At 43.8% G+C, this 21,491-nt stretch overlaps 2 protein-coding genes across 4 annotated transcripts in view; one reads left to right on the forward strand and one right to left on the reverse strand.

Moving 5' to 3' along the window:
- Positions 1-4,361: 4,361 nt before the first annotated feature.
- On the reverse strand, positions 4,362-10,655 carry LOC121812402 (MKRN2 opposite strand protein-like). The gene is made up of 4 exons (XM_042214493.1): positions 9,853-10,655; positions 9,574-9,623; positions 5,439-5,607; positions 4,362-5,199 (listed from the first exon to the last, which is right to left on the reverse strand). The coding sequence occupies exons 1-4, from the start codon at positions 10,053-10,055 to the stop codon at positions 4,968-4,970; spliced, it is 654 nt and encodes a 217-aa protein (XP_042070427.1). The 5' UTR covers positions 10,056-10,655; the 3' UTR covers positions 4,362-4,967.
- A 5,906-nt stretch (positions 10,656-16,561) lies between these two features.
- The window catches only part of tsen2 (TSEN2 tRNA splicing endonuclease subunit), a 9,597-nt gene continuing 4,667 nt past the window's right edge, over positions 16,562-21,491 (forward strand). For 2 of the 3 annotated variants that reach the window (XR_006053040.1, XM_005948146.3), the window contains exons 1-8: positions 16,563-16,882; positions 18,665-18,731; positions 18,822-18,861; positions 18,952-19,212; positions 19,542-19,650; positions 19,744-19,818; positions 20,589-20,639; positions 20,729-20,873. Coding sequence is in view for 1 of the 3 variants with exons in the window: in XM_005948146.3 (XP_005948208.1) it covers positions 16,718-16,882; positions 18,665-18,731; positions 18,822-18,861; positions 18,952-19,212; positions 19,542-19,650; positions 19,744-19,818; positions 20,589-20,639; positions 20,729-20,873 (913 nt within the window). In the remaining 2 variants the exon portion in view is untranslated. Of the gene's footprint in view, positions 16,883-18,664; positions 18,732-18,821; positions 18,862-18,951; positions 19,213-19,541; positions 19,651-19,743; positions 19,819-20,588; positions 20,640-20,728; positions 20,874-21,491 lie in introns of all 3 variants that reach the window. The other variant, XR_006053039.1, reaches the window with a different exon arrangement.

Below are 21,491 nucleotides of genomic sequence, written 5' to 3' on the forward strand. Positions count from 1 at the left end.
TGGCGCCAGTATCCGGCAGCCTCGGCTCTGTCAGTGCGCCCCAGGGCGGCTGTACCTTGCCATCACCAGTGTGTGAATGGGTGGATGACTGGTTGTGTAAAGCGCTTTGGGGTCCTTAGGGACTAGTAAAAAGCGCTATACTGTCAATAAGGCCTCTGCAATGTTCTGAAGACAGTTAAAGTTGTCAGGTGTGATGTCCAGCAGGTGAAAATGCAGCTCCATGAACACACACAGCTGTGGATTCCAGCTGCATTTGTAGTTCTGCAAACTTTGAGCGGACGGAGTCGAGCTTTTCAGTTCAATCAGCTGCATTTCGATGTCCTCTGTTTCCAAACAGCAGTGTTGGGGAGTAACGGAATACATGTACCGCCGTTACGTATTTAAAATACAAAATATGAGTAACTGTATTCCGTTACAGTTACCGTTTAAAAAGGTGGTATTCAGAATACAGTTACTTTGTTGAAATAAATGGATTACACTGCGGTACTTTCCTGTTTCATTTTGTCGCGGGTCAGGACTGTTTGGGTTTTGTTTGACAGCTACGTTCTGTTGTTCCAGGCGGCAGCGTTACGGTTGCCATGGTTACAGGGCGACGCTCTCTCTCTCTCTCTGCGACTGTGTGTTTCCTGGGTGAGAGAGCGCCTTTTCGTTGTTGTTGTTGTGCTAAGCTAACAGGCAGAATGCTACAAGCATAGCTCTAAAGAATGTAGCATCATGGGCAGTGTAGTCCGTGCTGCAGGGAGAATGGACTGCCATACACGTTATGGTCTGTGAGCGCGAGGAGGGAGAAAAAGGGGAGTGGAAAGGTACGAGTTGTCATCGAGGAAAAACGGGAGCTGGAAGCATGTAAATATAATAATAACCACTGCAGCCAAGAAGAGTGCCTGACGAGCCCAGTTGTAAGTAAGCTATTAAGACTCGACTGTACACCGTGTTCGTGTTTTCCTCCGAAACAATAAGTTCCGTTGGAGCAGCCTTTCAACGCCTCTCTCTGTCTCTCGCAAGAAAAGTTGACCCACACAACAAAGTAAAGCTATTTTTCGGCTACGAGCCGACAGGGACCCCGCCGTATTAGTCAGAGGTCCCTTTACTACAGTTCGGAGTCGCGGACCTTCAGTAATAGTAATAAATCACACAGCAATAGTACATTCACGTTGTTGTAAAAAGCATGATAATATATTAAGTAATCCAAAGTATTCAGAATACGTTACTGTCATTGAGTAACGTAACGGAATACGTTACAGAATACATTTTGGGGCATGTAATCTGTAATCTGTAATGGAATACATTTTAAAAGTAACCTTCCCAACACTGCAACAGTTAATGCGAGACAAATCCATGTCATTAAAGCTTCGGATTGTCAGTTTACGGATGTATCCGTGTATTTCCGTGGTGCTGATGCTGCGCTGAGCAGACAGCTCCTGAAGTGTCGAATGTGGAAATTTCAACATTGCTTGAAAAAACTGACAGCTAGCAACGTCCCTCTCACTGGTAGGCTAAGTGATTTTTAGCCAATTACAAGTTGAATCTGGTAGTTGGGGTTGTTAGCTAAGATACTGTCATTAAGAAGAGGCACAACTAATGTGTCTATTGGCTAAGCTGAGACATTTTAAATGAGAATAAGAAAGAAAAGTATTTCTTTGTGCCCCCTCCCTGTTAATGCCCTACCTGGCCCCCTGGCAAACTTTGCTAGACCCGCCCCTGCACAGTTACCAGCTGTCAGCTACATAGAAAAGGATCCTGGTGTTATTTGTCTCTCAGAAACAGTTCATAACTCCTTCAACTCATTCATGTCACCTAAAAGGTAAACCTGTTTCTCCATCACCTGTTCAGCTCTGATGATTCAGTAAGGACATCTCCTGGTTTCATCTTCATGTTTCCCTCTCACCAGATAAAACCGACATCATGACCAGCAGCTTTACAGCTGTGGCTCCAGCAAACATCAGCTGATACTAGAAATTAATATTAAATAAATTCTAACAACAGCTGATGCAAACGTGCTGCTGTTGTTTAGCGCGACATCTCGCTGGTTTCCTCTTTCTGGCGCAAAGTGGGCGATAAACAAACAAAGAGAAAAGCTGATCAGCTGATCACTTGATCAGTTTCATGATTGAAGTAGAACAGGAGAGGGAGGGGAGAGAATGAGAGAAGAAGAGGCAGCTGTGCAGCTAAAGACAGAATAACTCCAGCTTTGTGTCTTTTTCCATTCTAGCTGAAGTCACGGGACAAACTTGTTTCCTTTTCACCTCAATACAAACGCATAATATAATTTCTCTGAATACGAGACGATTCTGTTTTTTACAGGACGGTCATGCCGACCACAGAGCTAGCCCTCCTGATCAGTTTCTCCAGCCTGCATGAGTCCTTCTTTGCTGTGCTGCTCCCCCAGCACACCACAGCATAGAAAAGTACTCCAGCAACCACGACTGGTAAAACATCCTCAGGAGCTTCCTGCAGATGTTAAAAGACCTCAGCCTCCTGAGGAAGTACAGTCGGCTTTGGGCTTTTTTATACAGGTGCTCTGTGTTGCATGACCAGTCCAGTTTATTGTCCACCCACAGCCCGAGGTACTTGTACTTGTTGACACCCCACCTCCTCCCCCTCTATCTGAACCGGCAGTGGACCTTCTCTGGACCTCCCGAAGTCCACAACCAGTTCCTTAGTCTTTGAGGTGTTGAGTTGCAGGTGGTTTGTGTGACTCCATGCGACAAAGTTCCTCACCAGACTTCTGTACTCCTCTTCCTGATCATCCCAGATACACCCCATGATGGCCGTGTCATCTGCAAACTTCTGAATGATGGCATAATTCAGAGTTGTAGCAGAAGTCAGAGGTGTACAGGGTGAAGAGAAGAGGGGACAGCACAGTTCCCTGTGGTGCTCCTGTGCTGCTGACCACAGTGTCAGACGTGATGTCCTTCAGCCTGACGTACTGTGGTCTGTCGGTGAGGTAGTCGGAGATCCAAGCCACCAGGCAGGGGTCCACCTCCATCCTGTTCAGTTTTTCCTGAAGCATACAGGGCCGGATGGTATTAAAGGCACTGGAAAAGTCAAGAAACAGGATCCTGACCGTGCCTTTTCCCCCATCCAGGTGTGAGTGGGCTCTGTGTAGGAGGTACAGGATGGCATCCTCCACTCCGACACCCGCCTTGTATGCAAACTGTAGTGGGTCCTGGGCATGTTGTACCTGTGGTCGGAGGAGGTTGAGGAAGAGCCGCTCTAGAGTCTTCATAAGATGTGACGTCAGTGCCACCGGTCGGAAGTCATTCAGCTCATTGGGCCGGTTCTTTTTGGGGACCGGGACGATGCAGGATGTCTTCCATAGGGCGGGCACTCTCCCCAGTCGCAGACTGAGGTTGAAGACTCGTTGTAGCGGCTCCCCAAGTTCAGCAGCACACGCCTTTATGTATGTGTTGTGTTACTTTACAGATTATTTATCTTCAAACATAATTAGTTACTTTATTACTTAGTTACTTTTTAAAAACATGATACACAACCAAAGTGAGTATTTAAAAGTAGAATGGGAGGCAGAGCCTTCAGTTTTCAGGCCCCTCTTCTGTGGAACCAGCTTCCAGTTTGGATTCAGGAGACAGACACTATCTCTACTTTCAAGATCTAGGCTTCAAACTTTCCTTTTTGCTAAAGCATATAGTTAGGGCTGGACCAGGTGACCCTGAATCCTCCCTTAGTTATGCTGCAATAGACGTAGGCTGCCGGGGGATTCCCATGATGCATTGAGTTTTTCCTTTCCAGTCACCTTTCTCACTCACTATGTGTTAACAGACCTCTCTGCATTGAATCATATCTGTTATTAACCTCTGTCTCTCTTCCACAGCATGTCTTTATCCTGTCTTCCTTCTCTCACCCCAACTCGCAGCAGATGGCCCCGCCCCTCCCTGAGCCTGGTTCTGCCGGAGGTTTCTTCCTGTTAAAAGGGAGTTTTTCCTTCCCACTGTCGCCAAAGTGCTTGCTCATAGGGGGTCATATGATTGTTGGGTTTTTCTCTGTATCTCTATGAAGCGCCTTGAGGCGACTTTTGTTGTGATTTGGCGCTATATAAATAAAATTGAATTGACTTTGCCATCTATTTTTTGCATAATCCATCACAATGTAATCAAATGAAAAAGTCTCTTTTTAAAACTTATTTTATTTGTTTTAATCTTTCATCAAGCAAATTTAAATATATGCAACAGTGTTTAGAAATTTAACTTGTTTAACATTTAAACCTATACCTGCAGCATATAAAATAAATCATGTTTTGTGTTTACACTCTTTAAATAGATGCAAGTAAAACACAGTAAAAATAAATAAAATCAGCAGACTGAGTCGTGTAGCTCTTAAATTTATTGTCACCTGTTTAGCAGGAGTGGGGCGGGTGGAGGTTTGCCCACAGCGGTCATGTCAGTGGGAGGATCCGGGGGTTTCTCTGTGAATGTCACGTTCCCGTGGCAGCGTGCTCGCTGCTCGCTGAGATCTGAAGTTTAATGTTTCGCTGTAAGAAGTTTTCTTCCCACGCAGAGTGAACAGTGGACGCTAATGTTTTTATCACTTTTTATGAACTAAAACTCAAAGTAATGTGAGTACTTCCACGCTTTAAATGCTGCATGGTCGTACTTTCACGGTCATGGTGATGACCATCCCGCCACATTCTGCCCCCTGAGGGTGAAAACCTGCAGCTCCACGCCAGAGAGCTGCAGGAAGTGTGATTTAAGAAACTTTATTTCAGAATAAAATAAAAGATGTAATTTCCTCTGAGACCCTCGGTGTGGCTCAGGGACAACAAAAGGTCAAAATTCACACAACTAACGAGCTAAAGAAGATCAGGTGGAGGACGAGCAGCCCCAGGTTCAAATCCTCACACACACAGACACGAACCAAAGCTGTGTGTCTGTGTGTGTGCGTGTGTGAAGGTCAGTTCATTGCACATCAGGTCTGACACTGAAGCGTCACATGTGACCAATGACAGCTGCTCAGCTGCTGGGCTCCGCCCCCTGAGCGTGCTGCTGTCGGTCCACCTTGTAGAACTGGTGTTTCTGGATGTGCCGGTACAGCGTGGTGTATTTGGACACCCTCCTCATCCTCGGCAGGATGAAGGTGTGGGTGAAGTCGTCTCTGCTCAGAGCGCCGCGGCCCTCGGCTGCCAGAACGCCGTTCACAAAGTGCAAGCAGAAGCTGAAGCAGTTGTGGTTGTTTTCATCAAACCTGCGACACACAGAGAGAAAAGCTGTCGACAGATTTCTACACCTGCAGGTGATGGTGGTGATGGTGGTGATGGTGGTGAAGGCGCCGTGGCGGCGAAACACGCCTGTGTCTGGCAACCACCGCGGGTCACCTCGAACCTGTCTGACAGCGAGGGAGGCTCATAACGACAGAACGCGTTCAAGCTTCCTGCCTTCAAACAGCTCTCAGGTAAACTGTCAGGAAGGTCAGGTGTGAGTTACCTGTGCCAGGCAGGGTCCCACATAGGCCCGTCAGAGAAGCGCTCCAGGTACTGGTCCCACTGAGCGAGCAGGTGGAACATGTCGGGTCGGACCAGAGGGACGCTGATGCTGCGCTCCCAGCCGCTCTGATCCCTGCGGACGCCGCCACGAGTGTAGTTATACACAACACCTGCACACAGGTAGGAGGAGCTGATCACTCTGATCACTGGCCACAGGTCATCGATCACATTGATTATTGATCATTGTTTGGCTGCAGAGCTGAAATCTGTCAGGCGCTGCGTGGGAGGATCACATCACATCTGTCTGAGATGAATGATTCATAACGTTAAATTTAGAGAACATAACAAATAAATTATTTATAAAATCTAAATTATTAAAATTAGGAGATTTAGTGAAACTACGGACATCTATTAATTAGTTTAAGGCTAAAAATAATATTTTGCCTTTTAAGTTACAAAGAGTATTTTTAACTGTGTTCGGGGGGAGAAGAAGCAGAAGGAAATTTTATTTTAAGCATCAGCTAGCTAGGACTACACAAAGATTAATGAGTCCAACGGTTAGGGGTATACGACTGTGGAACTCTCTTCATTATCATTTAAAGATTGTATAAATTTACATTGTTTTAAAAAGTGTTACATGTATAAAACGATAACTCAATATGAAATTGGAGTTCATTGAAAAAGGATCCATTATTTTATTTACTCATCTTTTCTCCTTGTTACTATGTGGGGTGGTATATTCTGATTGTAAATGTGTTGTTAGGACCGGAGATAAATGTTAATGTCAGTTTGTTCCAGAGGCGGAGCCAGACATTTGAAACACCCAGGGCTTAGCCCTAAAGGGTAGTATGATGTGGGATTTTTTTTTCTTGTGGGGGGGTAGAAATGACTGAAAGATTAATAGGCTCTGTTTTGAGTTTTGTTCAAAAAAGAATGACTTCATATAGGGAAAAATATATATCACATGTGCAGGACACCTTAAACTAGTTTTTTAATTAAGCAGCAAGGCAGAACAAAGTCAGGGCTGTATCAAGACACGAGGACTAAACCCCAATTCAACCAGACCCAGAACTGATCCGGAATTAAAACAGGACTACAACAGTTCAAAATCAGGACTACTGAGGACTTAACCAAGACAGAACCAGAATCAGAACTAGATGATAGCAGCACTAAAAATCATCATAGACCTGCACTACACTTATTTTTTAATTCTACAATATTTAGATTGAGAAAAGTTTATATAATTATTTAGCCTTGTTGTGCAAACAAGCCTGCATAACTTAATAAATATAGAATTTGAAAAATAACAAACCTAAAAAGAAACACTAGGTACGAGATACATGAGGACCTATGATACGGTGATACTTTTGGTAAACAACCATTTGACTAACATGTGTGTCTCACCTGCTCTTGTTCATCTGTTCTGTCCTCACTATCTCCCTCTCGTTCCTCTCTCCTCTTTGTGCTGACAATCATCAAATATCAGTTGACCAGATATTTACAAACTCTTCAGATAAAAACACTTTTTTAATTGTAACATCAAATCAGACTAAATGTTTATTTTTTTTAGATTGATAAATATAAAAAACATATTTGTTAACTTTAAGAGTAAAGAGAGAAACTATCTGTATTTCTTAATTGCAAATGGCACCAAATTGTATTCAAACTTGAGCCACACTTATGGAGCTCCACAGTTCTGTTCCTGGTGTTTTGTTGACATCTCTTGATTTTCCCATGTCACAGAAACAGGCTCTGTGTTTTGCCTTATATGCATCCACAGCTGTGCCACCAATACTCACATGGACTCTACTGAACCATCAGAAGCTTCTTCAGCTCAGAATGGAATCGTCTGGAGTTTCTTATTAATTAACAATAAACTTAGTGTACTATGTACTCCTAATTTGATGAAAGTGATAAAAAATAGACAGCTCTGTCTCTCTTTATTCTGACATTTAACTAATTCAAAAGATATTTCAATATTTATCTAAAACAAAAGTTTACTCTAAATTGATGTTGTACAGTAAAAATGTTTTATGTTTTCTCCCTAAAGTGTAAATATCTGGTTACAAATGTGAATATCCTGCTGTGTACTGAAATCCCTCTTGTTTTGCATAGAAATATACTGAACAACATACAAAGCATAATATATAAAATAACATTTACCTGAGTTTTTTCTTTGAAAGAAGCCTCTAATGTCCATTCTTATATTTCAGTACATAACTGAAACCGATTTAGTCGGGGAGGGTAAGAACTGAAAATATGAAATAAACACACGTAAGCTAAGACTCTAAAAAAATAGCATTTGTTCGGCTTTTCATTTCGCCATTTGTTGATTCACTTGAAGAGCAAGTAACGTAATATGGGTCAAGTGATCAGTTTGATATCAATCTTTCGTGATGCACCGTCATATTTACATTATTTGTACAGTACGAATGATTTGCTTTGGTACCTGTCAAACTTAAGCTCTCCTTAGTATGGCTGGCTCCGTTCTCTCCAACAGCGCACTCACAGGCAGCAGCTGCCCCGCCCCCTCGCTCAGTCGCTTAGTGCCTGAGCTTGGATCATACCAATATCAGGGGGGATTCACGCACAGTCGTAAATTCCCACAGTGTGCACTATGTGCTTCGAATATTGTGTGTACTTTTTGTTTTATACAGTTGTCAGCCAGCATCTAACTATGAAAAAATTACACTCCAAAATACCCGCTGACAAACAACCCGGGCTTAAGCCCAGTAAGCCACCCCCACGCTCCGCCCCTGGTGTTGGTTCCTTGATGTCTTTTTGGATGCCAACCGCTGTGTCAATCGGTTGTTCAGTGATGACGCGACGAATCCTACTTCCGGGTCTAAAGTAGTCTGCGTTTAATATGGCTTTTGTGTTGTTAACATGTTTAATGTTTTGTATTTTCTTCTATTTGATCTCAAAAAGCTCCTAAAACAGTCAGTGATCACTGTTGACCTCCCTCGGCTTTTATTACCCTAATCATTTATTTAAGCTCAGTTTTTAAAACCTTAGGATGTAACTACAGCCCAGCCCATGCAGCAGTATATGAATGACTAACCTCGTATTGTGGATGGATTATCTCAGTTGTTCTCCTGGCTGAAGTTTGGTCCTTTTACAGCATCCTGCCATGCGATTACATTTGTTCCTGACCACCGAGAACACTCACGTTAACTTTTATCAGTGGAAAAAAAGTTAGCTTGTTTATATTATGCTAACATAGCTGTGTCGCTAGCGGTCACGTAGCACATCATTATATACCAGCTAGCCAACTTCAGTAACCCTACAAACGTCACTGCTGTTTAGTTTTCTGTCTTCATTTATGCTTGGAAGTGATAACAGAGCTGTACGTTTTAATTTGTTTCCAAAACCCCGCAGTCAGGACATGCTATATTGTATTTAGATAGAAGCTAGCGAGCTAACTCCCTGCTAACTTCTAACTCCGTTAAATGTCATAAATTCCGTTTTCATGGATGCCTGGATGTTAAACTCAATTGTTACACCTGGTAGAGCAGAACGCTGATCATTTTATTAAAGATGAAAGACTTTAGACAGTTTTTCAACTCTCAGTAATGCCATAGTGATGTTTGATATATGGACCTGCAGCGGAGTTTAGACCCAGACACGGCTAGTGACGTCAGACTGAACAACCGGATGAATAAGTTGGATTGTAGAGAGGGGGCGGGTTTAATAAGAATATTTTCTTCTTCCTGCTCTTTTCACACAGGTTGGTGCTTTACTGATAGAAAGTGTGGTTGGTTTGTCTGAAAGAACTAACTGTGGAACTGTTGTACCAAGTGTGAAATAAATAAATGAAATGTTTAAACGTGTCTGAAAGTTTGATTTTGGTGTCAGTCGGTAAAGTCGCCGACTGACAATGACGCTCTGCACTCGGCTTCGTCCTTCCTGTCGCTGTGACCGAACTGAGACGTGGTTGAACGTCTTTGATTAGATTAAATCAGGGATATGGCAGGTCGGGGGCGTGGTCAGCGATCATGTAGCGTCCTATTGCGAGAGGATGGTGACTGTCTGCGAACGTTTGATCTGAAGCTGAAACGACACCTGACCAAGCCTCCACCTGTCTGCTCGCACCTGAGCCCACGATCACCAGGTGACCTTTGACCTCAGAGACCTACCTTTGGTGTTGGAGATGCCGGTGTGAAGATCAGCCGCCCCATCAAAGTCTCTGAGGATCAAACAGCAGGATACACTGGTTAGACTGGGTACACTGATTGGACTGGTGGGATTGGTTTAGTAATTCTACTGGGTACACTGGTTATACTCGTATCACCTGGTCCAGTATGATGACTGGTTCAAACTTCTTCATGTTCCTGTGGGTACACTGACTGTGTACCTGGCAGTGTGCTCACCTGTGTGTAAACACCTGAGTACCTTCACCTGTGTGTGTGTGTTACCTGTCCAGGTTGTCGTGTGCAGGTGTGACCAGCAGGCAGCAGGAGGTCTTGTGCCCATTGGTGAAGGGGGAGGGGAGGCTGACCGGCGCCTCCTGCAGTCTGCTCCCCCTCAGCTCCTCCCCGCAGCTCGGGCACTGCTCCGGCACAGAGAAGCAGAAGATCTCCTTCTGACAGTGAGTCAGACGGATCACGCTGCGCTCCATCACCTCCTCCTCTCTCGTCTCCTCTCGTCCTGCTCCTCCGTTTCTCCTCTTTGACTTCTGCCTTCCTCTTCTTCTCTCCTTCTCCTTTTCAACCGTCTGCGCGGTTACAGCCTATCAGATAACATCACTGTCTGGCCCCAGCCTATCGGGTTGTGGGTGCAGTCACAACGATGGTCACGTGACCAGGCTCACCTGTCACTTTTTCCCCTCGAACAAGGCGACCTTTGGACTGCGTGGGCAGTGTTGTCACGGAAACGGGACCTGAGCTGCAGTGCATTCTGGGATTTCAATGTCCTGTAATCACAGGCCTGCTTTCAGTTAAAGAGCACATTTAAAAACACAAAATGCTGCACAAAAACAAAACAAAGAGCACATCAGCTCACACCGCTCCAAACGGAAAAAGAGACTTAAAAACAGGAAGCGAAGATGCCTGTCTCATATTTAAAGGCAACGTATTCCAAAGTTTGGGAGACACAGTTGAAAAAGTTCTCCTCCAAGCTCCAGCCTAGTTTTCGGGACAACCAAAAGCAGCTGGTCAGCTGATCTAAGGGCCGGCGAGGGAATACAAGGCTGAAGAACATCAGAGAGGTATGGAGGAGCAGGACCGTTCATAAGCCAACGTTAGGACTTCTGTGATAAACAGGAAGCCGACGATGAGAAGATGCTGTGTGCCTCTGACCACCACCAGTAGGCAACGGGTGTTTTGCCCAAGGACACAACGACCGAGACTGTCCAAGCCGGGGCTCGAACCGGCAACCTTCCAAGGCGAACTCCCAACTCTTGAGCCACGATCGCCCCTTGGCTCTACATGTCTGTGTGAGCAGATTTTCTCTCACATGACTGTCCTCAGGTAGCCGTCTGAATGCTGGAGACCAGAGATCACATTAACATGTGTGTCTCTGTGTTAACAAACATGCCATGTTGGCCCAGTTTATTTTTCTTATTGTTGTGAGGACACCATAAATAGCATTTGCATTTTCTGTTGTACAGTTATTTGCTGTTATGGATAAAAAGTCTTTTTTTGTTTCATAATAGCTGATAACTATTCGCTGATAGCTGCCAACATCTGCGAACAAATATTCAAATATAATTCTATAAAGTTGTCCTATATAGTGTGTAACTGTTGATATAGAGCGTTATTAAATCTATTGCTAATGCAATCATATGGCACATTGACTTCTGAGGAAATTTAGATGGCACTCATCATCAAAAAGGTTGCCGACCCCTGGTATAGCCTGTATAATAAATAAATATGCAGCCCAATAAGTATAAAATCCAGAAAGCTACAAAACATGGTTCAGTTACAAACACAAGTCTAACTTCAGTTTCACTCTTTTTATTACAAGTAATGAAATTGTTTGCTTAAATTTACACAAAAATTAACCCGCTGGGCTTCAGGATATAACGGCTCACTTTTAACTACGTTTGATTTTACATTTATTATTCATTTTTTCTCACCTTGTTTGTTTCATTGTTTTTTCAGCACAACCTACAACTGATCTGAAATCACACAAGAACATAAAAACATTCATTTTATTTTAAAAACATATGCACAAATTTGATAAACAATAAAGTTTTACACAACTACAGACCTAAAAATGCAGCCGATGCATCTGGTGATTTTGGTACAACCTTTTAAGAATACTACTAAAACTACAATTAAAGAACAATCAGGTGACACAATAAGAAAAAGTAGTTTGTCCACCACAAGACAGAGGAGAACCCCCACAGGGATAAACCTGCAGGTCTGACAACAGGAAGTGGATCACTCGTCCTGGAGACAGAGTTTACACTGCAGTCTGCCTTTGTGACGTTCATAAGTGCCCTCACTGACACACAAAACAAAACAAATGACTACACAACACACTAACTACATACTTCAAACATCACAAATCTCTCACATCTCATGACTCGCTGTCCATATAAACTCATTGAATATATTTTTTATAACTCTGGTTTTAGTAGCCTGCTCAAAATGTGCTCTGGCACAGATGTGGGCGGGGGTGACATTATACGATATGTGTTACTATTTATATTTAGTGTTAACTTGTAGCTAGGCTCAAAGCAGAGGTGTGGACTCGAGTCACATGACTTGGACTCGAGTCAGACTCGAGTCATTAATTTTATGACTTTAAACTTGACTTGAAAAAATGTTCTAAGACTGTGACTTGACTTGGACTTTTACAGCAGTGACCTGGGACTTGAATTGGACTTCAACCGGTTTACTTGAAAAGACTTGATATTTCACCCCAAATATAAAATTTTACACGCATATTATATAGAAAGTGGGCATCATTTATTCAAACCACACTCCGTACGTATGTGTGCGTGAGCTGTAGCACAGCCAATCAAATTAACCAGATTTTTTTTAAAAAGAAAAAAAAAAAGCTCAAAAAAGTTATTTTTTTCAGGTACATAAACTACGAAGTAGTCAACAAAAAACCGAAATGCAACATGCAAAACATGCAAGAAGAGAATCACAGACAGAGATGGAACAACTTCAACTTTCTCCGACAGTTGAAGTTGCATAAAGAACGGTAGGTGGTGCTTCATGACTTCATCTAACTAGCAAATGTTGTCCAGGCTACGTTGGTGATGCAGTTTTTTTTAATGTGTATGATATTTTTGTCATGCGATTTTAAAGCCGGTCCTACAAGCGCATCCAAGAATAACATGCAGCTTATCTCAGAACTGTCGGTGAAAATTATTCTTGGAGCTAGGTTTAATTGAGCTGCATTTTAAAGAGGTGCAATTTCACAATTTGTGTATATTTTCTAAGTTCACTATTTTGTCATGTGTTGAGAAAAACACAGATTTAAAAATCACATGGTCTAATATTTACATTTAGCATAACTGCAACATGCTTTTTTTTTTTTTTTTTTTAAAGACTCGAAAGGACTTGAAATTCAAAATTTCAGACTTGTGACTTTACTCGGACTTTTACACCAGTGACTTGAGACTCGACTCTGACTTGCCTGACATTACTTGAGACTTGACTTGAGACTTGAGGATAAAGACTTGAGACTTACTTGAGACTTGCAAAACAATGACTTGGTCCCACCTCTGGCTCAAAGTGTTAATGCTAACTTATTTTAATAAAGAACATTATCACATGCAAACCCAGGGAGGCAGTACAGGTGTCGAGAGCAGAGATGGGCGCGTTACTGTAATCTGATTACTTTTTTTCAAGTAACGAGTAAAGTAAGGGATTACTATTGCAAAAACGGTAATTAGATTACCGTTACTTTCCCGTAGGAACGCTGCGTTACTGCGTTACTAAAACCGTGATTTTTTGCGAGAATGTCTCATGACAGTGACATAAGCGAGTGCGCCATTCACAACAGCTGTGTGCAGATCAACAATGGATCATATATCGATTGTGGGAGAGAGTATGAGCGTGCAGCGTAACTAACAGACTTAAAAACTCCTTTGTCCCACACGCCATCAGACTGTTTAACTCCTCTCTGGAGGGGAGAGGGAGGGGAAACAGGAGGACAAAGGAGGGGGGAACAACTAAGCTGTAGTGCCTCTTCACCTCACTGTGCAATACCTTTTGTAAATAGTCAACAGTGCAATAGACCTCAATACTTGAAATGTGCAATTCACTTGTATTTTTATTTTTTATTCCTATTTATTCTATTTATCCCCTTCGTATATTTTATTTATATTGTCTCTGTATTTATATATTTTGTGTGTGTGTGTGTGTGTGTGTGTGTGTGTATATATATATAATATTCTGTAACTCTGTAACTTCTGTCGTGCTGTGCTTTTTTAGAAATCGAATTTCCCAGAGGAACCCACCCGAGAGATTAATAAAGTTCTATCTAATCTAATCTAATCTAAAGCGTGGAAGTACTGACCTTACTTTGAGTTTGATTCCATAAAAAGTGACAAAAACATTAGTGTCCGCTGTGCGTGGGAAGAAAACTTCTTTTTACAGTGAAAAAACCCCTAAACTTCCAACAAGCACCGAGTAGCTACGTAATGGGAAACTCACAGAGAAACTCGCGGATTCTTCCACTGACCGCGGCACACCTGCACCAGGGTAAACCTCCGCCTACCCCACTCCTGCTTTACAGGTGAAAATAGAGCAACAGGACCGCTGAGTCTTTGACTTTATTTATTTTCTGCTGTGTTTTACTTGCATCTATTTGAAAGACTGAGTGTAAACACAAAAAATATTTTATTTTATGTGCTGGAATGTGCAGAAAATAGGTTTAAATGTTAAACTAATTTCTTCCAGTCAGAGAATGTTGCATATAATTAAATTTTTGCTTGATGCATAAAGTTAAAAGATTAAAACTAATAAAACAAGTTTTAAAAAGAGACTTTTCCATTTGATTACATTTTGTATGATGGATTATGCAGAAAAAGTAGAATTGGGCTGAAAGATCTATCGCTTTATCACCTCTTCAGGTTGTAAATCGTGTTTTTAAAAAGTAACTAAGTAATTAATTACTTTTGAAAATAAGTAATCAGTAAAGTAACGGGATTACTTTTTGGGGAAGTAATCAGTAATTAGTTACTGATTACTTTTTTCAAGTAACTTGACCAACACTGGTCGAGAGATTATTTTAGGGTGCCACCTCATAGATCCGCCCCTGTTTCAGAGGCTTTTAGTGGCAGATGGATGGAGTGCATCCACACAGATGGTGCTGGCAGCGTGGATGGATCGATTCATTACCGGAAGGACAGCTTCCGTTTTTAGCCTGACAGGAAGTGTTCATCAGATTCAGGATGACAGGAGCCCGCAGGGGGCGGTTACGGGGAAAGAAGAAGAAGAAGACGAAGAAGAAGAACTGGGTGTTCTTTACCAAAAGAAAAGTGAGTGAGACTTTGACATTGACACTGTATGACAAGGTAATTGGGAAAGTGAGCTCTTTTAAGTACTTAGGTGTTGTGTTTGATTCGAGACTGACATGGCGGGAGCATATTGATCGGATTGAAACCAAATGCAAAAAAGTTATTAATGTTATGAGGTGTGTAGCTGGGAGGGGTTGAGGAGCGAGCCCTTCTGCTTTGAAAAGACTTTACCAGGCATTAATTAGGTCGGTCTTTGATTATGGGTGTGTGGCATATGGTTCAGCAGCTCCTTCTGTGTTGAGACGTTTGGATGTTCTGCAATCGGAAGCCCTTAGAGTGTGCTGTGGAGCTTTTAAAATGTCTCCAGTCGGTGCCCTACAGGTGGAGATGGGAGAAATGCCCCTAGATCTTAGGAGGAAGCAAGTGTCAGTGAATTACTGGGTTCATCTTGGTGGTCATGGTGACGCACATCCCACAAAGGAGGTACTTTTGGAATGCTGGGAGTATGGAAGAAGTCAGAAGGCTCATTTTGGAAAGGTGGGGAATCAGTGGGCTAAGGAGTGTCAGGTGTATGAACTTAAAATATGTCCTGCAGTAGTGTTCTCTGTGGTTCCCCCATGGTTATTGGAGACCCCTCCTGTGGACTGGTATTTGCTGGATCTGAAGAGTACATTGAAAGGCAGATTCGATCTTGTTTCAGCATTTCATTTTCACAGGTTGACTGCATACCCTGAGTGTATTCATGTGTTCACGGATGGTGCTAAAAGTCCAGTTACTGGAAGTACAGGGTTTGGAATAGCAGTTCCGTCAAAAAATATTGGAATACACAGACGCACTTCGGATGGACTGGCAGTGTACACGGTTGAAATGGTAGCAATTTTGGTAGCATTGAAATGGGTAGAGTGTTCGAAAATCAGGCAGGTGGTAGTATGTTCTGACTAGGCAGCTGTTCTTTCAAGTCTACAATCGTTTTGTTCGAAGACAAGGCAGGGCATGCTGTATGCTATTCTGGAGACTGTCAGCAGAATAAGGTGTTGTGGTGGCAATATTCACTTTCTTTGGGTGCCAGCTCATGTAGGGATCAGTGGAAATGAAAAGGCGGATAGGTTGGCGAAAAGAGCGTTGACTAAAAATAGGACTGAGATGGAAATTGCAAGCAGTGGATCTGAAGCGAAAGGTGTTGCTTGGAGGCAGGTTGTTCAGGAGTGGCAGAAGCGGTGGGATTCAGGGAGTAAGGGCAGGCAATTGTATCATCTTAAGAAGGAGGTGGCAGAGAGTAGGTTGTATAGGGGTAGTAGGAGAGATGAGGTGGTCATTACCAGGCTTAGACTGGGACATTGTGCATTAAATAATACACTACTGATGATAGGAGAACATGAGACGGGGCTTTGTGGAGTGTGCCAGGAGGAGGTGGAGACAGTAGAGCATGTAATACTGCGGTGCAAGGGTTATGATGTGGAGAGGTCAGTTCTGCAGAATAGATTGAAGGAGTGGGGAATTTAATCTGAAGAGTGTGTTGGAGGGTAGTAGGGCACAGGTGAGGGAACTGGTGGGGTTTCTGAAGGCTATAGGTGTTTATGACAGAGTGTAGGGCTGTTTTTTGGTTTTTTTTGATACAGCTTGTGAACTCACTGTCTGACCCATACTCCGGAACAGTAGGAGGCGGTAATGCTCCTTTACGTTGGTTGCCAACCGCCGTTAAACACGAAGAAGAAGAACTGGGGGTGGAACTACACGGAGGAGACCGACAGTTCCTGTCGGACAGAGATTCGGTGAAGCCACAGCCAAACAAACCGCGCGGAGGCTAACAACTAGCAGTGCCAAACCCGCAGTCCCGGCCCGGTTCGACCCCAGGCAGCATGTACGCGGACTTCCGGGCTCCCCGGCGCCGCCTCCGGGTCACGGAGGAGCTTGAGGCTCCGCTGCCGCTCAGCCCGCGCGAGAGGAGCCACTTCCAGGCAGAGCTCCTCAATCAGCACGTGCTGGTCTGTGATCCGGAACACAGCCAGAAGATCCACGACCAGGTCTGACCACACCCACCTCACCTGAGCCCCTCCCATCTCTGCAGAGTTAACAGCCGCGCGTGAGAACACGGGCACAGACGGTTACGGGGTTCGTGTAGTGACCGTTAGACACAACCTGGAGCTGAAACAACATATCAAACAAGCACATATTGCCTTGTTTGCCTTAGAAAATTTGGATTGATGTATACGAGGTTTAGCCAGTAAGATTAGTAAATGAATCAAATAAACTTCGTTTGCTTTATTTCCAGGGTCAAAAAAGCCAAACAATATTTTTCCATAACAGAGAGAGCGGTCAGAATAGATCATAGAAACAACAAAGGCACAGAAATCGTGCCAGGAGAGATAAAGAACGTAAACAAAGACACGTGAGGAATCTCTTCTTTCAGTTAACATCAGTCTTTTTTATATCCTACTAGAAAAGTTCTGGTGGGGTCAAAACAGTGAATGATTTTTATTTGATTTTAAAAGGAATTTTCTTTACTGTGTTGGCTAACAGGAGTTTTCTATGGTAAGGTCCAAATTTTCTTCCACTCCAGGTCCCAGTATAATTAATTATCCCAGTGAGCACCGGCCACTGGGACACAAGTTGTGTCTTTCTGAAATAGAGTTGGTTTGTCGCTGGTCCTGGTGTCGAGCGCACAATTTGACGTCACATCCTGACCAGCAGGTGCAGTGTGAGGTGCATCAGCAATTTGCTGCCGGAGGTTTCTTCCTGTTAAAAGGGAGTTTTTCCTTCCCACTGTCGCCAAAGTGCTGCTCATAGGGGGTCATATGATTGCTGGGTTTTCTCTGTGTGTATTATTGTACATCTACTGTACAATATAAAGCACTTTGAGGTGACTGTTGTTGTGATTTGGCGCTGGATAAATAAAATTGAATTGATGCACTTATGACTAAATCAGAATCCTTTATTAATAAGAGTAAGAACAATAAAAGACTCAACTAAATGAAATATATAAATTAAATACAATATATTACAAAGTCACAAAAAATAAGAAATAGCACTACTAAACAAATAGCTCAATGATAAATATCCAGATTATTACAGAGATTAAATATACATGATTGACATTTTTCACTCTAACCTGTAAAACGTTGTTTTCACTGGAGGACGTACAAACACTGTAACTACTCCACCATGTGTGTGTATTAGATGGAGTTGCACAGAGATGGCCACAGGCAGGAATGACTTCTTGTGTCATTCAGTGGTGCATTATGGGTAATCTCAGTCTCCCACTGAGCGTGTTCCTGTGATTGGCCAGCACGTCATGGAGTGGGTGGGAGGGATTGTCCAGCATTGTCTTTGTCTTGGACAACATCTGCCTCTCAGACACCACCCTAACGGAGTCCAGCTCCGTCCCCACAGCATTACTGGTCTTGTGATCAGTTTATTCAGTCTGTTGGCGTCTGCGACCCTCAACCTGCTGTCCCAGCATGCAACAGCACAGAGGATAGCGCTGACCACAACAGGCTCATAGAAAATCCTGAGCATTGTCAGACAGATGTTGAAGGACCCCAGAGGTTCTGGCCCTTCCTGTAGAGAGCAGAGGTGTTTAAAACCGAGTCCAGTTTATTATCAGTGTGTACTCTGAGGGATTTATAGTCCTCCACAGCGACGCCCTGGACTGAAACAGGGCTCAGGTTTTAGAGATGACAATCATTCATGTGTGCTCACAGCTCAGCCAATCAAATTGGAAAGAGGCTTAGTCCCGCCCACTGCTCTGCCTGTATCCACCTTAGTGCAGCCAGGTGCTGACAGCTGAACACCTGTGCTCTTTTCAGGGTTACTTTGGTAAAGGGGTTCTGTCCAGATCCAGACCGGAGCACAACATCTCCAACCAATGGGAGCGTGAGTTTACACCTGCACAATGACATCATCTCCGGCCTCCTCCAATCAGAGCTGCTCTCTGGAGTCAGCTGGTCTCTGTTTCTGTTACAGAACACGAAGGCGTGTTTCTACCTGTGGTCTCACAGGCCAGGTTAGTGACACCACTTCCTGTCTATATTCTTAATCACACCACTTCCTGTTGTCGTTTGCTCACACAGTGATGTCACCTCTTACCTCACAGGTATGAGGAGCTGCTCAAGTGGGTGGGGTCAGCTCTGTCTGCTCAGGGATGGGATGAAGAGGCTGTTCATCAAACCCTGCTCAGGCTTTCTCAGCCAATACAAATGGAGGATGTGAGGAACCAGATGGGAGGGGAGGGGGAGGCAGAGGAGAATGGTGAAAGGGGGAAGGAGGAGCCGGAGCAAGAAGGAGGAGTCAGCCCCCAGATGAAGAGGTCAAGACGGGGGTCAGAGGTCGAGCCGGAGGCCAAGAGAAGCTGCAGGTAGTGTTTTGTTTCACTGCACCCAGGGTCCATTTAAAAATCAGTCAATTTTAGATTCTGCTTCCTTTACCTGACAAACATGAGAGGACAAATAAAACCTAAAACGTAAACACTATGTCGTTGCTTCTTCGGCTGAATTTGGCCGATTATCGTCAGTAATTTGACTCTAAACATCTGTGCAGGCAGACAATGGCATTCAGGCCAAAGTTCATAAACGGGTCCATGTGGTTTCTCCTCGTGTTATGGCTCTCAGCACAGTCAGGTGGTCTAGGTTTATTCAGATGATGCAGTTCAGTTTGTGTGAACCAGTCCTCTGTGAACACCTCCAGCTCAGAACAGGACTCCGACTCCAGTTTGGACTGTGATCCTGACTCGGATCCTGATCCTGCTCCTCTGGTTCCTGGTCCTGGTTTCCTCCTGGTGGTCTCTGACAGTGAGGTGGGTCTTCATGGTGGAGGAGAAAAACAGTCCTTGTTTTAATGATCGCAGGAAGCTGGAGTTAACATCTGATCACTGTGTATGTACGCGCAGACTGGAGGCGGGGTCAGGGAGGTGAGGCGGACACCGTTCTTTCTCTCCGAGTACCTGCAGCTCAGTCTGGAGGAGGTAATGCATCGTTTCTCTCATGTAGTCGTGTTTGACGTGTGTGTGTGTGTGTGTGTGTGTGTGTGTGTGTTGGGGGGGGGGGATTTCCAGTTGAGCAAACAGCTGTTTAAGTAGAACTTCAGGTTCAGGTGTTCAGATATTGTTTTTCTTCTTGTTTTTATGTCATGCTAACATAGCTGTGTCGCTAGCCACCACGTAGCACATCATCATATACCAGCTAGCCCAACTTCAGTAACCCTACAAACTGCTGCTTAGCTTTCTGTCTTCATTTATGTCTGAAGTGACAGCAGAGCTGTACGTTTGAATCTCTGTCAGAACATGCTATATCATGTTTAGGTGGAAGCTAGCGAGCTAACTTCCTGCTAACTTCTAACTCTGTTAAATTTAATAAATTCTGTTTTCATGGATGCCTGGATGTTAAACTTCATTGTTACACCTGGTAGAGCAGCAACGCTGATCATTTTATTACAGATGAAAGAATTTAGACACCTCCACGATGACAGTATCATCCACTCCCACAGGTAGATAATGGTGATGGTTGTCTCAAGGTTGTGTGGTTTCAGGCTTTCAGCTGCACTAAGCAGGTTTCACAGTTACTTCCAGGGGTGTCAGACACACAGCAGGTCCTACATTACCAACAATCCTCAGCTCCGTCAGGTTTGACAGCAGTGAGCTCCTGCTCCACCTGAACAAGCTGAGATGTCAGTGAGGTGTTCAGAGCTGCTGTTGGGTCACAACAGGTTCAGCTTCTTTGTCTGTGTCGCCCTCAGGCCTTCTTCCTGGTCTACAGTCTGGGCTGCCTGTCCGTCTACCTGCAGCAGGTAACTGTCTCTCTCTCTCCGCCTCATGTGTTTCACTCAAAGCTCCTCCCACTCTGACCTTATTGCTCTACTAACCTCTGATTGGTCAGGAACCCCTGTCCATCGTGCAGCTGTGGAGGACGTTTCGGTCCCTGCGTCCTGATTTCATCAGCTCCTATGCAGTCTATCATCACTTCCGCAGCAAGGGGTGGGTCCCTAAAGGAGGGGGCGGAGCCAAGTATGGCGTAGACCTCAGTAAGACAAACACACAAACACTTGGGTAGGGGTTGCTATTAGGGCTGGGCAATATCATACCGTTCACGGTAATACCGGTATAATGTTAGGCAACAATAGGAAAATGAAATATCGCGATAGAATATGAGTAAAACGCGCATGCGCAGTGCCTTTGTTTTCATACGCACATGGCCGAAAAAGCACGGCAGATCTTTGAGTAAAACCGATGAACCAGAATTGGTTTGTAAAAATGGTGCCCCTTCAGCGATGTGGAACTGGTTTGGTGTTTGTCCATCAGATACCCACCAAAGCACTTTTTTTTTTTTTGTAGAACATGCAAGCGGTATTTGTCGGACTAAGGTGCTCGTAAATCTGGGAATGATCTGGGTCCTAAACTCCATCCTTTCAGGTCCCAAAGTCAAACGAACACTGCGGCATCACTGAGAGTTAAAAACTGTCTAAATTCTTTCATCTTGAATAAAATGATCAGTGTTGCTGCTTTACCAGGTGTAACTATCAAGTTTAACATCCAGGCATCCATGAAAACAGGATTTATGAAATTCAGCAGAGTTAGAAGTTAGCAGGAAGTTAGCTCGCTAGTTTCCACCTAAACATGATATAGCATGTTCTGACTGAGAG

Source organism: Haplochromis burtoni, unplaced genomic scaffold (genome assembly GCF_018398535.1).
Source record: "Haplochromis burtoni strain Fernald_Lab_line unplaced genomic scaffold, NCSU_Asbu1 Contig_575, whole genome shotgun sequence".
Lineage (NCBI taxonomy): Eukaryota > Metazoa > Chordata > Actinopteri > Cichliformes > Cichlidae > Haplochromis > Haplochromis burtoni.

Excerpts from the sequence above, each read along its gene's own strand:
- LOC121812402 (XM_042214493.1), bottom strand. The coding sequence starts at position 10,055 with ATGGAGCGCAGCGTGATCCGTCTGACTCACTGTCAGAAGGAGATCTTC. Across the intron at positions 9,624-9,852 it reads GCACACGACAACCTGGACAG|AGACTTTGATGGGGCGGCTG; the intron begins GTAACACACACA and ends TTTGATCCTCAG. Across the intron at positions 5,608-9,573 it reads CGGCATCTCCAACACCAAAG|GTGTTGTGTATAACTACACT; the intron begins GTAGGTCTCTGA and ends ACCTGTGTGCAG.